General features: G+C 39.9%; 1 protein-coding gene across 5 annotated transcripts in view; it reads right to left on the minus strand.

Moving 5' to 3' along the window:
* Window positions 1–17,468, minus strand: part of LOC113051902 (zinc finger protein 536-like) — a 182,082-nt gene that overhangs the window by 85,453 nt on the left and 79,161 nt on the right. For 4 of the 5 annotated variants that reach the window (XM_026216070.1, XM_026216071.1, XM_026216073.1 and 1 more), the window contains exon 4: window positions 2,543–4,800. In XM_026216070.1, coding sequence (XP_026071855.1) covers window positions 2,543–4,799 — 2,257 coding nt within the window. In that variant the 5' untranslated portion in view covers window position 4,800. Of the gene's footprint in view, window positions 1–2,542; window positions 4,801–8,211; window positions 8,726–17,468 lie in introns of those variants that run through there. The other variant, XM_026216072.1, reaches the window with a different exon arrangement.

A 17,468-nucleotide genomic window follows, 5' to 3' on the forward strand; every position in this document is an offset into this window, starting at 1 on the left:
TTCAAACCACCAAAGAATCTGTTACATTTCTTGAATAAATAATATTTGTATTTATTTATTTTTTTACAGAGAGAGAGAATAGTTTATAGCAAAATAGCATGAACATGGTAAGATGGTACAGAGGAAGAGAGAGAAAAAAATAAGTAATGGTGACATTGCCAAAACATCACAAAACCAATTTCTCCGATTTGTGTTTATTAAAACTGTTCTACTTATGTACCATAAAAGCTATGAGAGTCCCAAAGAATCAATAAATAAACTGTATTTTCTCTGTCCCATGATTCAGTTACTGCTTAACATTTGTATTACTTAACACTAATCACTTTAATTCCAAATACCCTGCCAATCTAACAAAAGCTTGAGACGAGTTTATAAAATGCCATGAGCTAAATCTCAAAGTAGTAGTAAGAGAGATGCAAAATAATGAAAACTTCCTGCATTAAAATTCACCGGATAATTACTTCCGTAACATACCCTCCTTTCTGCTGAGGAGTGTTTAGGTTTAATAGTCTCTGTAAAGAAAATAGGTTTTATCTTCTTCTCATTTTCATTAATTCCTAATTGGGGTGGGGGTTGTCTGTTATTATTCCTTAGATTAAAATAAACATAGCCCACTGCATGTTCAAACTCATCTCACAACATGAGGGTGATAAGGACTGGGAATAAATAAACAATTTCTTCTTTGCTCTTGAAATTAAGTTGCTTAGAGCCTTAAGCTAAGCCACTTTTTATTTTCTTTTTATTTTTTTGATGACTTAAAAGCACATTTCACCCAGCAAATGAAGTTCATTTTTTTTGACCTGCTTTATATGTATATCTTTAATTAGTGTCTTGTTTAGCTTAAGCTAACTGATTATCACATAGACGTGACCTAATTAACAGCCAGGCTGCTTAACAGTGGTGTACCACCCCAAGGAATGAGAAAGTTACCTTTAAAACTTCTGTAATCATTAGCTGCAGCTTCACTTAATCCCACTAAACATACATTTTTATCTCACAAGCTCTGAGTTTCACAGATGGGGCGGGGTTTGCTGTCCCTCTCCCTTCCAGTAAGATGTTTTAATCACTCGTAACATGTCTGTACATCCACATAAGCTTTCCATTGTGAGAATGGAATATGGTTGTTGTTTTTATATAGTAAACTTCATTGTTAATGGAGAATTTAACATATACCAAAGGATAGCTAAAGTACATAAATGTCATTAATGAATTAGTTTAAGAACACAGTAAATAAAGACACTAACTCCTTCTGAGGGTGTTTGAGGGCTGTTTGAACACTAACTTTAATTGTCAGTCATGCATTGAATGTGCTCCTCAGATTTACGTTGCATTGCTACATTGCTAGACTATTTGATCACATTCTCACCACCAAACAGCAACATCACAATCCGCCATTTTCTATCTGAAAAATTCAACTGTCAAGAATACCGAAGCACAAATGCATTCACTTCCTTTTCATTGGTTTCAGTGGTGGCTTCTCTGCTTTAGCTGCCTATTGTTAACTATCACTAAAGTCGACAGATAACTTTCAAAGCTTTAAAGGCCTGCTGTCACTTTTTCTAAAAGACCTTAGCATTTTCTTTACACAGAGAATATAGGCATCATGCTGATGTTTGATGATCAGTGTCTTATTTAGTGTCCTCCTAAACACAACTAGCATGCTAGTGCTGTTTGGATCTGAACCCCATTGATACTGACAGCTCACCAATTCATACGGCCTCATTCATTTCTACCCAATGTGAAATTGCTCTCTTAGGCCTGTAATTCTGCTACTTTGTAAAGCTTTCATTGGATAATTGCTGTTTAAATTTAATGTAATGACAGACAACTGACCGAAAAGCTAATTTTAGACATGTATTTAAATATACTTTTAATACTATATATATAGTACGCTAAATGACAAACGATTAGTGATCGTTTGAACATGACTGAATGAATTCAAGGTGCACATTTTCATTACTCAGAATTCTCTAACCGAGTCTTTTTTAACTTACTAAACAAATGTGCGTGTGCCTTGCAAACCAGCAAAAGATAAAAAAAAAAATATCTGCATCTAAGTTGATTATAAGCCAACTCTTAAGAGAGGGAACTGGTTTGGTTATTGACGGACTGAGACGCGCAACGCAGCTGTTTGATTGGTGATCTCGCTGTGTTTATTCCATTAATTAATGTATCATTTCATAGCCTAAGGTTAAAATCATTGCCTTTTAAATATATACAAATAATAGATTGTGTATGATGTATTATTGTATGTGATGTTACTCTTGCCAAGCTCTGATTTCTGAGAGATGCATGGAGAGGCAACAGCAATGTGGTGTTTGATTTGCGCTCTTCTGTTTATAAAGTTTACATTCATTCAATTCAGCACTCCTTATTGTGTGACTTTAGAGGGCTGTGTATAATATTGTGCTGATCCCCTGGCTCAACTGTTATCTAGCAAACAGCAGAGTGTGCCAGCCTCAGTCAAATATCCAGGAAGATTTATTCCTTGTCCTTATTTGCTTTTGATATATACATGCATACAGAATGATAACTTTCTTACCTGAAGAAGGAGAAGAAGGGTGGGGACTGTCATCCTGCACACTGCCCGTTTGGGAGTGCCCACCTCCAGCACCACTTTCCTCTGTCACATTGGAGGAGCCTGGGGTGGTGGATCGGCTGATGGATTGAGATTCAGGGTCACTAGCTGAGCCACGCCTTTCGTCCAGACCATGCTGGGAGCTGTCCTCTAGGGTTCGACGGTCCTTGCTGTGTACCCGGGAGTGGACCACCATCTGGTGGTAGGTTCTAAAAACTCTACCACAGTCGGGACACTCAGTTGCTTTCTCTTTCAAGCCAGCCAGGCTGTACTCAAGCCCTTGGCCCAGGCTCAGAGCCCCATGGTGAGGCAAGAACTCACGGTGGCTATCAAAGCTTACACCCTCATCTTTCAAAGGCATCATGCCTCCACTTGTCTTCACTCCATGAAGGACATCAGGGTGTTGCTTCTGCTTGGAACCATCACTAGAGCCTAAGGTTGGGTGCTCAAGCTTGTCTTTCCCAAAGTGAACAATCCCAGCTGCACTGGTAAGTTCATCTTCTTGTCCATGCCCCCCATGGTGCTGCTCTTTTGGCATGAAGGAGCGTTCCATAGCCATTCCACGAGCCATAATTTGCCAGGCTTGATAGCTGTTCAGGGAGTCCATCTCCGCTACCTTTGCTGCAGCTTGCAAGCGCTCCATACAGCTTGACTTCAGAGGGGGTACCAGGTTCAGGCAACTCAAGAGTGAGCGCTTTTCATTTTCCCCTAAGCCGTGGCTCATGTTGGCCATTGGGTTTAGGAGCTTTCCAAGCATCTCCTTCTCCTTCATAGCTATGCCTGCCTTTGCCAGCATCTGGTGCTGCTGTTCAGCCAGGCCTTGCTTGTCAGGTGTGAGGAAACCACTTTGTAGACAAGAAATGTAACGTGAATACAGATTGGCTTGGGCTTCTTGTGCCAAGCTACTCATGCTGTTCACAGAGGGTCTATCTTCATCAGCTCCTCCACCTATAGGGGGCTTGCTCTTGATGGCCAGCTTGTTTAGATGTACCTTCATGTGATTCTTAAGGAACCAGGGCTCCTTGAAACGGCGCCCACAGATCTGGCAGCAATGCTCAAAGGAGTCTTTGTGTTTCCGCATGTGGCCTTTCAGAAACCAAGCTTGACTGAAGACCTGGCCACAAACCTCACATCGAAATTCATTGTTTGGCTTCTCTCCATTGCCAGCTCCTGTGCCTTGTCCCTGGGCTGATTCAGCTGTGATGTGGGTTTTCTCCACATGGGAAATGAGGTCCTCCTCTTGGGAAGCAGCAAATTCACACAGGGTACACTTGTAGGGCTTGTGGAGAATGCGAATGTGGCGATCTAGCTCCTCGCGCTTCTTAAATTTACCCTTGCAAAAAGTGCACCGAAATCCTTGGGCTGGATTGAGGGCTTGCTCATCTTGCAGGTTGGCACCTGCAGGCTTAGGTGAGGCAGACGGCTGGCTCAGTCCATCAGGTGAGCCACTGATACTAGTTGGAGTGAGCAGGCCACAGGCAGAGCCAGGCTGTTGCTGGTTGTGACTCTGAATACCCAAATTGGTTGGAAGGTTGAGAGGTTGAGAGGGTTGCAGCAAGCTGCTCCTCATTTGCTTATCACGTAGAATGGCCCTCTCTTCAAGTTCATGAAGCAGTCTGTTTTCCTCACGTACACGACCACGGCCCTTACCAAGATTTCCCAGCTTATGGGTGCGGAGGTGGATCTTCAAGTTACCCTTTTGAGCAGCTCTATGGTCACAATAGGGGCATTTGAAGGGCTTTTCTCCAGTGTGTGTACGCATATGAAGAGACAGAATGCTGTTAAAGCGGAAGCGCTTACCACATAGTGGACAGGGGTATTTGCGGTTCTTACGGGCATCATCTTCTATTTCATTCATTTGGGACATGATACCCAAGTTCTGTCCATTGAGAAATTGTTGCAAATCAACACGGCCATTGAGACCACTCAGGGCACCTACATCCATGTCACGGTTAAGCTGGTTGGCCAGTAAGGCCATCTGACTACTGATTGGCTGACTAGCTAAGGCAGCATGGGTTTTCTCATCCAGCGGGGTGGCTGCCTTTTCCTCTGGGATCTGTTGGCGACTCTGTAGTTCAGGAAAGGCATGACCCAGCTGAGCAGTCAGCTGATGAAGTTTCTGACTGATTGGGTAGCGGCCATTAAGTACTGCATTGCTGAGATGGGTGTCAACATCCGGGACCACCGAGGATACACCAAGGCACAAACTAGAGTCCTCCATACTAAAGGACAAAAGAGACAAAAAAAGTATTTAGTACACTATACAAAATCAAAGAACAGCAGGTATTCAGTCAGCACACCTTCGTCTAGCCTTAAGGCATCATTAGTAAACTTATTGTATTATCACTGTGCACAATCAACAGGAATTACTGCACAATATATAAATGAAAGTAACATTTTATGCAGAACAGTAACAAATATCAACAATAGAAGTAAAGAAGTAAAGTATTTGAACAGAACAGGTCACAGTACACTATCTTTACCATTGTCTGAGAAATGTTCATGAAGTGTGGTGACGGTCCGATTCCATTTAAACAGCATCACAACATCAAGTCTGTCTTAGACTTTAGCCCAAACACAAAGGTGTTTCATTTTTTTGCTGAATTGGGTGTACAGGTAAAAAAAAAAAAAAACAGTACATATATTCTTTTGTGTGGATCTACATCTCAGATTTTATACTGCATTGTCTGGAAAAGAAAATAACACCATACGGCAGTTAATTCAGTTCCTTATTGAGTATCCCTTTGTACGTCAGCAATCTGACTGTGGTGTGAGGAAATGGTTAATAATGATGACTGCACTTCAGTGACAAGTGTGAAGAAAAAAAAGAGTGAGTTCATCTCCCTCTGATTTATGAAGTACTACATGTACTCTCACACTTGGGGAGAGAAGCTGCAACTCTCAGAACTTTTTCTCAAACAGTAACACAATTTTGGAGGCAATAATTACCCAGTAAGCACGGCAAGGCGCTGCATAATTAAGCTACTTGGTCCCATCCTATCAGAATCCCACCAATTACACGCCTTAATGAAACAGAGCAATGGTATTGTCATGAAGCTGCCGCAATACTACAATTATGATATTAACAATAGCACTTAAAACCAAGGGGTTACTCCAGTAAACACAAGTCCTTATCTCACTGTTGCGACACATGTCTTGGCGTAATTTTCCATTAAGAGGCACATTAAGTTTGATGCAAATCATTCTGTGTTCACCTTTTTTTTCCCCTCTCTCTGTTCTCTCACTCTTGTATGGCTTCCGATGAGAAGAAAACAACAGTTGGCATTATTGAAAGGGTTCCCAAAGAATCAGAGGCTTCCTAGTCATTTAAAATGGCCACAGAGTGGCCCAGTGAACTGCCAGCCTAAAACTAATACATGAGCAGTGCCTGTTGTCATCTCGATAGCTTGTTCTTATTTAGCATAATACTCACCATCTTAAGGGAGGATACAGATGTTGCTGCATTCCCCTGAAAATGACAGGGTCAAGCTTCAGAAACAATAAAGTACGTTTTGCTTTGGTCAACAAAATATTGTAATATCTCATTAAGCTGATTAGTATGCTGCCTGGAAACGGTGGCTATGTGCTTTAACACATGATTATGAATGTGATGCACTGTGGTCATTTGAACAAAGGGATTGGCAAGAGCAGGTGTTCAGGAAACTGCATCCAGAAAGATTGATATGAGAGCTTTCTCTTCTATCTGCATTATTTGGAAACACATGCTGGTTTGTCTCTCACACACTCATCACCTGAGGAAGGGTAAAATGTTCTGGGCCAGGAACCCACACCCTTTGGTCATTAATAAACCTTTTAAATGGTGCCGATTGACCCAGTTTACTTATTAGAGTAGGACTGCCTAATGACTCAGCACCTGGGCCGCTGGCACATGATATTTCAACTCTTCCTGATTTCTTTGCTGACAAGCAGCAGCAATTCAGACAACCAGTTAAAAGAACCTACTGGTCTGGTCTGGAAAAAAAAAAAAAAAAAAAACCTTAATTTGTGGAAACAAATACACAAAGACTAACAAACCAGCATGTACACACACACAGTAGTCTGCTGTAGAAGGCAGTGGGATTGGAGCACATATTTGCTGATGCTCTCATAAGAACTCTAATAAGGGCCGCCTGTTCTTTAGCTATTTGCTCTTCCTACACCATGTCGGTTGCAGTCTTATCTCTCCAACATGAATAAAAAACTGAGGCCACTTCCAGTCACTGCTAAACACACTGTGGGCTGCTGCTGAATGCCATTCCTCTTTAGTCCAGAGTTATGACTCTGAGGAATTTAAAAGAAAAAAAAAATGCTGGAATCTGGATGTGAACAATACACTGTAGGTGTATTGTGTTTTTAAAGACTGTGTTTGTTGTAAACACACTCACGCGTGTAAATACGTGCGCTGCAAATTACACATGGCTAAGCAGTTCTGTGAGATTTTTGATATTCAGCAAAATGTAATACAGGAATAAATGCAAGACAAATATAAATCATGGACGGCTCGCTCTGCCAAGTCATGTGATTAAAGCAACGGTCCTCAAAGGCCTAAAAATACTGGGTGGTGTTTGGGTTTAGTCTGATGACTTATGACTTTGGAGTTTCTTATGGGAAGCGAGTTGTTCAAATTGCTTTCGTCAACGTCGCAGCAAATCCTGGCAGATATCAGGCAAGGCCCTTTCTGAATGTGGTCAGCATGCCTTCTGCAATAGAAATCTATGATTTAAGCGAGGCATGATGAGCAGTTGCTCACTTGGAGAGATAACTGCTTGCCCTTTTCTTCAATTTGATTTCCTTCTTTATCTTTAACATATAACAAAAGCAAACAGACAAAGGAATAATGTGAAATGAACTGACAAACTCAGTTTGTTTTTGAACATAGCCTCGCATGACGACTTTATGCAAATGAAGTGCATTATTATGCCTTCCTTGCTCCCAAGTCATTTTTTTTTTCTGATTAAAAAGAAAATTTTATATGGTTTAAGTGGTGTCACTGACTTCTGCAGAGGCAAAGTATCAATTCTATATGTGAATGAAGATGCCTAACACAAATACACCCACAAAAAATAACACGCACAGTCTGCAATATTTTAAAGAGCATCTATAAATAAATTAAGAAATGAATACATTAACAAATAAATTTGGTACTGGGAATACTTTAAGAGAGGCATCACTGCGGAACAATTATCAGTAAAGTGCATATTTTCCACAGAATAATTAGCAGAATCTCCAAGCCAAAAGCCTTATCTAAAATGAAACAAAGTCATTACAATCTAAATACATCTGCTCTTAAACACTGCCTTGCTTAGTGCATATCTGAAAATGCATCTGAACCAAAATTTCTGAGCAGCTAGCACATTTGTGGGCATTTTGTCAAAATTAAGACAATGCCATTATAATTCAGTAGAACGCAGAAATAGTGTTATGAGCAATTCGTTTCTTCATATTTGCATGCGGTTATTCATAGAAGCAAATTTAAAACACCCCACTTCATAAATCTACAGCACATGTAAGGTTTCAGCGTTCTGCCTGCCAATATTTCTTCAGCGAAGCACGTCTCTGTTATCTGCATTCATAGGATGCCCTGCAAAGTTTCACAGCCTATCTTTGCTCTGTTAGAAATGCTAATGTCTCACCTATTTGGATCAGTGCCATTGAGTCGTGGCCCACAGCATGTAGGCCTAACAGCAAACACGGTGGTGGCTCCCTGTCCCAGACCCTCTTCCCCTTCCCCTCTCTCTCTCTCTCTCTTTGGGCTGGGGCAGCTGGGTTAGTCAGGAGCTAGATGAAACGATCGAGTCTCAGCGGCCTGATACTACCTGTCACACGTAGCGTAACAGCAGCAGCGTGCTCTAATTAACGCGTGCACCGCCGCCGTGTCTCTTGAAAAGCCACTGAGACTTCCTTTAGAGCACTGTCACACAGGGCCCAGTGGCATGCAGCTTTACAGTCTGTGGTTAATACTGAGCCTTTCAAACAACATGGCAAAACAACCGGATTTATGTCTTATCTTTACCTCACTTTACATCACATTCTGTTCTCTTTTGCAAGCTCTGCAAACCACATCTTAATTAGAGGGTGCACATGCCAGCGTCAAAATGCTGTCCTTCTTATCTTTGCTTTGTCAAGCAGGGCCATTGTTTCAACACCACAGAACATACAGTGTAATTTATGCCTTAACATCACATGCTGAAGCTACTGTATGAGTATTTAGCAGGATCCATATATCACTATGAGTAATGCAAACACGCCAGTGTACTTTGTGGCAGGTGTGATAAAAGTGGCAAATGCGATGCACTGACGTTAAACAAAGGTGCATCTAAGATATCTGAACTGATTGTGGTTTCTGCCAGAGCCTGCAGTAAGAATTGCAAAGTGCATGAATATGTTTAGCATTATCTAGCAGTTAGATAGCTTTCAGGAGGGCGGGTTTTAATTGTGGAACCTTAAGGTGAACACGACAAAATTAAGGCCTCTGTAGCGACAAAATATTACATTAAACTTGAGGGAACCTGTACGCGTTTGCGTCCTTGAGCTGGTCCTCTAGTGGCTTCTCGCAAATCAACATGGAGGGCAGAATCAAGGTTCCATATAAAACACACACACACACACACACACACACACACACATACACAAACAAACTTGCTAACAAAAAGTAAAAGTAAACTTTAGCCTTGAACAGATTCTGAACAAAGAGTTTTTAAGTGTAGATCTAATCTCAAAGAGGACATAAAACCCATCTAATTCTTAAATGTTCTAGATTACACCGAATGTTCAAGCCCTAAATCAAATAACACCAGAGCAGATCTGGCTCTTTCGGGCTTTGTATCTTGTTATAACATCGTTTTGGTGTCCTTCTGCATCACTGTATGGGAGAAGTATGTGTACATTTAGAGAAAACTGAGGTTTCAAGGGGGGAGAAGGCATAGACAAGAAAAACAAACTGAAGTCAAAGTTTTCGCAAGTTGAAATGAAAATAAAAAATACAGATCACAAGGCCATTAGCTGCTCTGTTATTGTGAAGCTTTATCGACCAAAATCCATTGACTAATTACTATGCAGTGGCTGATTAATTAATTATGAAAGAGGTCATCGTTATTGATAAATCAATCATTATTTACAGAAAGTGCAAAAGTCAGTTTTATTTCCTCCGAATCATTAGCGGGCCCCGTATAAAACAAAAAGGAACTAACAATTTGGTGTTTGAAAATGGCTGCCATGTGTTGCATATTTAATGGATGGAAACGGCACTGCATGCTATGCACTTATGGGAATATGGCCAGGAACATACAAAAACAAAATCATAAACCTATAGCAACAGTTAAAATCATTGCGCCCTTATCAGAGAGGTCCGATCTGTCTCTTTCTCTGCCTGTGTTTAGTCTGTTGCAGGTGGTCTTCAGAATATTTCTCATTAATCCAATAAAACATGGCTTGTTTTTCTTCCTCCCGATGCTCTTTGACTGAACTAGATTATTAGTAGCTGTAATGAGGCATTAAGCAAAGGTTCCCAGCACAAAACCGAAACTGAATCAAACAGAAGAAACGCAAGCAGCCTGAAAAGACAAACTCGTTCTAATCCAGCAAACAGCTCGCTGCATGATGCAGGTTGTTTTCTTATTTGTGGTTAGAAAGTAAGTGACCTAATTATACTTAGTTCATAGGTTGCAAAGCCACCACAGACAGAAAAATTGTTACAGTTACAGATACACACGGGTTGCGTCGCCTTCCTCTCTACACAGTTCCCTTCTATTAGCTCAGCCTGTAAAACTCTCTCAGTCTCCGCCGGTGTCTGTCTCACACAATATGTCATTGAGAGCATCTTAAGAGAACATTTCAACAGGTAGTTCAGCTTTCAGCTCATCTCTATGGGATCAGTATGAGCCCTTGAAAGGATGAGCAGAGAAAAAAAAATTCTGTTGCTTTTATCCTGTGTGTCTGACAGGCTTGTTGGGATTCCAGGGGAGGGAAGATCAGTGGGAGACCAAATAATTCTCACAGTTCATTGTCCTGGCCTGCTGCTTCCTCATCCTCATCATCATCCATAGACGGCCTGAAGCTCAAAGCCTCCCTTTATGTTAAACATGTGCAGCATTACCCTGAAGACCAGCATATGTGCTCTGTATATGTGTGTATGTGTGTGCAAGAGAGGTACACTGGTAGTCACAGCGGGTCGAGCCTCCTGCTTATAGATCTCAGACTGTGAGAAGGGAAAGAAGATGGATAACTGTGAGCATTTGTTAAATTGGGTTAGAGTTGGGTTAGAGGGGGTCTGTGCACAACAAAGTGGGAGAGTTAAGCTTTTCACCTCAACAAAAACAAAGTCAAGTGGCCAGTGATGAAGACCAAAGTCCAAAGTGATAATTCATCTCTAAAACTTTCCCTTGTGGTTTCCACCCACAATTACGGATAAATTTCAATTGTACATAAGATAGCTGGCACTAATGAGTGAAAAAAAGATTCATTTTACACTGTCTGACCTGAAGGTCTTTTGGCAGTCCTGATAGAAACACAGGGATGTTTCTTAGTGGCAAAGCTGAGTGAGTTGTGATCGAACCAACCGCCGCGCATGACTACACCTCAACACAGAAAAGCCGAAAAACAATGAATGCAGTGTGGTGATGGGCAAAATGGCCTTCATCCAAGCCATTACATCATCTTTCCTTCTGCTCAGGACAGCAACTCTGGGACAATACTGAGAGATAATCGCAAAAAAATAAAAATAAATCATGACTCCATTATTGGGAAAGAGTTCTGCACCTCTCCAACTGTTGCATCCCGCTCTGAACCTTTAAAACAATAGTTCACACACACAAAACAAATGGAAATTTACTCCCCCTCATGTCATTTCAAACCTGTATCCTTTCTGTGGAACACACACAAACACATATATTTTGAAGATTTTTGTCCTTACAATGACAAAAACTACACGACCTGCTTCTCATTATGAAGACAAAAAATATCTTTGTTTGTGTTCAATAGGAGAAAAAAAAGACATAATTCGGGGGTGAACTATACCTTTAAGGACACCAAAGAGAACCTGACTAAATGTGATATGAAGCTGTATTTGACTGTCTGAAGGTGACACCCTCTCTACCTCAGCTGCGGCGAACAAAGATTACCTTTGTGGAAAACTTAAATGTCAATGTAACCCCCAAATAAGTGAATATCAGAAATAATTGCTGTTTTCTTCTCACACATGCTGGTTTTGTGCGTATGAGTTTTGCATAATGACTCCAACAAGGGGTGTTGTTTTGACAGGTGCTGAAATCGAGTCGAGAGGAGAGGGAGACAAGGTTCAATTTAGTTTGTGAATATTTTAATTGTTGCATGGCTAATTAAAATAAAAGAGAAAAAAGAAGAAAAGAGAGAGAGAGAGAGAGAGATGTGACTCAGTGTTTAACGCTATATGTGTGCATACGTCGGTCCTGAATTGTGCCTCCAAGCTTTTCGACACAAGCCAGACAGTACAGGAGAGAAAAATCTGCCGCTGCTCCAACATACTTACCAGCTCTTCACAACCGCAGCCTGTAGTTTGGACTTTTCACAAAACAAATGTATGGCTAATTAGAGATACTCATTAAGGGAGGCAAGTCAAGTAATTATTTTACATCATGCCGCTGTTAATTGAATGATTCTTCAATGTCTTTTGAAAATATCTCCTTTTTTGTACCCCCCCCCCCCCACACACACACAGAAAGCAAGCCTATAAGACTATAAACAGGTACCACAGCCATGTGCTCTTGAATGAAAAAGCACTTCTGTCATAGCAAATGGGCTTTTTAAATATTGAACCGCTGCATGCCTTTTTAATATGGCTGATGTTTAATCTTCTTTATTCTGTCACTTTAATACACTCGCCGAGCTAAACTGAGAGAAAGTTTCACTTTTGTGTGGAGACGTACAGTTATGCAAGTATTCTCTGTCCATACGGCATGTTTTTAAAAAGCAGCCCGCTCACATCCTGTTTAAGAAAGCCACTAATCTTATCAAAAGCATCAGGAAGTCAGAGCTGACTGCTAATGTTCAAGACTTTTTGTACATGTTACATATCTTTCTTTTACTTAGAGCTATCTTAGTATTTTTTTTTTTGTATTTATTGTTTGTCTTCTGCTCTATTGTTTGTCTGTGAATGGTAAGATGAGACAGGCCTACTAAAGCATTTCTTCTCTCCACAGTTGCTCATCACTGCTGAGCAGAAGAGGAAGACCGTGGTGGGTGAGAGTATGTTAAAAAGCCTCTCTTTATCAAGAGAAAAGTGTGTTTTATTGTGGGCTAATTGTGAAGGGAGGAAGTGTGTTTGGAATGGGTGGATTCTGGAGAGAGGGTGGAGGACCTCAGGGAGATCAGGGCACATGTTTATTTATCAGGCTTTATCGGAAATGGTGAGGCCACAGATCCTAGCAGGATCAGAGACAGAGAGAGAGAAAAATGCTGCTCGGGCACAAGCCAGGCAGAAAACCTTTGCCTCCATGCCAACGTTACGCTGTCACACGACTATGATTAAACGACCAAAGCAGAGCTGGTCAAACCTCAATGGCTTTTGTTTATATATATATGAAAAAAAAAAATGAAAAAAAGAAAAGGTTTTATGATTCATGCAACAAAAAAAAGCTACATTCACTGTTTCGTTTTTATGCAGAAAGGCAACAAAAATAAGCAGGTGTTGCACAGTCTGTAGCTTAACAGAGATTTTTCCATGCAAATTAACATTTTATACTTGGTGTTTCAAGGACCCATTTAGGGTAACATACTGAGCAGAACTTAAAGATCAAGTGTGCAATTTTTTCAATGTTATGAATAAATGAATAAATAAATAATAAAAATATGCAGAGGCATCTATGAGTAGACCATTAGTAGGTTGATATCCCCTAAAAGTGTAAACACTGTGCCGCTATCAAAACACTGCAGTTGAGTTGTTTTAACCTTCATGACCAGCATGACATAGCAACACTCACTCAACCAATAGCAAGTTTCGGGACTACCGATGTTTCTGACAAATTGCAGCTTGGGAAGTGTTTGGAAAACCTTGTTTTAACCTAAACATTTCACCTTTTAATCAAAGTTATTTTCAAGAGGAATGATTCTCAAACTAAGTAAGGGAGCCCTATAGTGACATCGAAGAGAACCTGTGACCCGTATACTACAGCACACACACACACACGCACACACTATATATACATATGCAAAAGTGCCGTCTGAAATGTCCTTCTAAAATTATCATTTTTATCAGTTTAGGTTCAGTCATTTTACTTTAATGTCAATGTATAGGTTATTTTGCATGCTATTAAAGTGAAAAAAATTACATAAATATAGGAGTCTGATAAAAATAGTAATTATAGATGAAAATGACAGACAGCACTTTTCATACACACACACACACAGATTATATATATGTTTTTTTTACTTTTTATGTCACTTCAAAATCATTAACCACTGGTTCAAACAGCATATGAAAAGGATGCATGACTTTCACATCCCCTATATTTAAACAATACACTTCATAGCAGGAACAAAAGCCTGAGAACAAGGGTCAAAGCCAACCCAAGCCCACTTAAAATGCAAATCAAAGCCTGTCAAGAGTAAGGCCGTCCACCTGTGGCATTTGTGCATCAGAGTTTAACTGATGGGAAAGAGACAGAGGCCCAGTTTGAGAGAAGTCTTGGTTGGCCAGCACACTAGATTCCACACGTCTCCTCACTCAGTCCCTTGTTCTTCTTCCCCTGGCTCGTTCGACACATTCTTATCCTCCTCTCTGCCCTATGTGACCTTGAACATGATAACACATTCATCCTCTTAAGGGGAGGGCTGCCACGGTGACCCGCAGTCAGCAGGAGAGGAGTAAAGCAAAGGGAGAGCAAGGAAAGATAAGTTCATAAAACCATGAACTCCCGGTATCTCTGTCCCAAGAGATGGGAGGTGGGCACATGGCTCTTTTGTAAATGTGGGGAGGGATTACACATATTCCTCCATTCATCTGATTTGGTTCGGTTCGAGCTGCCATGTTAACATGTTATATGTGTTACCATTGCTCGCCAGCACACCTCGCGTGCTGATCTCCGTATGAGCGTCGCCGGGGAGGTCGTGACCTCTATGCACAATTTGGCTGTCAGAAGCTACACAGCAGAGCTACACACCAGTGTTTTATAAAGCTGGTTTAAATGAAAATAGACATAACTGTGTAGATATTATGAGAAGGGAATATATATATATATATATATATATATATATATATATATATATATATATATATATATATATATTAATGAAACGTATCATTTACGGTGCCCTTAAGGTGACATGGTCGGTTCACTTAGTTTTGTCGTGGCCACGACATAATAACTTGTGGGAACGTGATATGTCGTGGCCACGAGTTATTCATTTGAGGGAATGAAAATGTTTAATTTATAATAAACTTCATCTGAATGCTGACGTCCGCATGTAACACAGCCATGACCAGCCAGTTAATATAATCAGGGGTGCACATAATTTTTTCAGCCTGGTTCTCATAAGAGAACCTGGAGATTTGGTTTGGTCCTCACACTGCATATAGTGTATCCCATTTAATATAACTATAAAAAATTAATTATTAACTTTATTGATTTAGTTTTTTCTTTTTTTTATAAAATAATCGAAAATAAACTAAATAATAGTGTGTGATAATATAATTAAAAATAAAAGTCAGTCCTTGTATTAAGTACAAATACATTTATTGTATAGTAAACTTAAAAATAAAATGCTAGTATGTAATACTACTTTATTTGTTTGCCTCTTTAAAAAATAAATAAATAAAAGCGTTTTCATCATATTCAAACTTAACATCGGCAGGCTTTTATTTTGGCAGGTTGCCGGCAAGTAAGTATACATGCTTCCAGATTTAGCACTGCTGCTGATTAAAGAGCGTCAGTGGATGAATGCCACAGTTTTGCATTGTGCTTTGAAAACGGCATAGCATAGACTAGATTTATTCTTTCAGGTCGAAAATAAAACTTATATTGTACAGTTTGTGATCTAAAATGGTAATTGTGTATTAACAGCTGTCAACCATGTCGGTACACAAATGCGCTGTCAGAACATGTCAGAACACTTATGTGCACCCCTGAATATAATAATTTAATAATGCTATAATTTATATATAAGAATAATATTATATTAAATATATAATAATTTCTTAATTCAAAATAATATATTAATGAATAAATCCTTGATAATCCTGGGTTGCTATGATCACGCATGTTTGTTTACGTATTAAGAAAAACGGATGTTGTTCCATCAACATAGCATCTCGAGGCCACATAAGGATGTCGGTACCACGAAAAATTGATATCATGGCCACAATATAATATCACATTCCCATGAGTTAATATGACATTCCCTCCAATTAATATCTTGTGGCCACGACATATTATCATGTTCTCACAAGTTAACCGACCATGTAACCTTAGGGGCACCATAATCTTTCAATAAAAGAGACTGTTTTGTATATTCATTCAGTTTAGTAATTAGTAGTTTATTATTTTAACCTTAATTTTTTTTTCAAGTTATCTTTATTCTTTACAACTTTATTTGTATGCTGTGTTGATTGTAATATATGTCAAATGAATGGCAACTGAACTACAGCATGTTTAGTGTTGTTTAGTATAGTTTGTATTTTTTTTTATTTTTTATTTATTTAAAGTATATTTTAATAAAAGTATCTGAAGTTTCCCTGCATAATTTAAATCAACAACTGAGACAGAATTTCTTTCATTTGTAAGCAAAATGGACACTGTAACTGAACTATACCAAAATAAAAAAATGGAATTGAATTAAATTGAACGCTTTTGAATCATAATTTAATTAATCTTGAAACAAATGTAGCGATAAACAGCCCTAGTAACCATTGTGACACCTGTTACACTGGGTTGCCTAACACAGATGTAGATCATCAGGTCTCTGTCACTTGATTGGATGTGATGAAGCCAATCACTGAGCTTTGCCTGTCTGAAACACTTCATATATCTCTGAGAAGAGGCGTCTATCATCTCTGTCTTCTGCTTAACACACACACACAAACACACACACACGCACGCACCCTTAACCCCTATGGGACCTGACACCAGCACCCCGCAAACATCATCCCCATCGGTTGAGAGGTTTAATCTTTCACTCTCCGCCATTTCAGAAGACCCTGACTCTTGTTTGTATGGCCCCCTCCCCTTGTTCTTTCCTTCCCTCCCTCCCTTCCTCTCCCCTCTCCATATTTTCTCTCCTGCATCTGATTAAGTTAACAATGTGGCATTATTTGCATGCTGATTTGGCAAGGTCCCTCTCCTCCCCGCTCTCTCTCACAAACACAGGGGCTGGATCGCGGTAATGTGATAGCACAGCAGCCAGCCGATGCAATCTCTACCCCTCCTCCAAACCCAGGTGTGTGCTATCCACTTCCCTCTTAATTCCCTCCATGCTCATATTTTAGTCCCTCTTTTTTTTCTGTCGTTTTGTGTCTTGTAAGGGTTGTATTATAGTCAAATCTGGTGCAAAAAAAGGTTGGAAAAGGGGGGCGTATCCTGTTTTTTTTTTTTTTTTATTAATTATAGACCGCGGCTGATGTGAATGTATTCCGAAAGCATCTTCAAAATAGGTCGGCATACAGTTTTCTATTCTTATCACATTTAAATGTCAACATGGTGCAAAGCTCTACAAATTAGTTCAGGCAGACTTCAACCCCCATTTAACATTTAAAGCTCCGTTCAGTAAGCCCCCAATGTGTGATTCAAATCAGTTTACACACACATAAAAAGGAAGCGGTGCGTCTTTCAAACTTCTCATTTCAATTCTGATATTATTGCCCACCTTTTGCCAAAGAATAGGCTGGCACAGACAAGGGAAAAAGAGCCACTAGAAGAAGCAA

Source organism: Carassius auratus, chromosome 32 (assembly GCF_003368295.1).
Source record: "Carassius auratus strain Wakin chromosome 32, ASM336829v1, whole genome shotgun sequence".
Taxonomy (NCBI): Eukaryota; Metazoa; Chordata; class Actinopteri; order Cypriniformes; family Cyprinidae; genus Carassius; species Carassius auratus.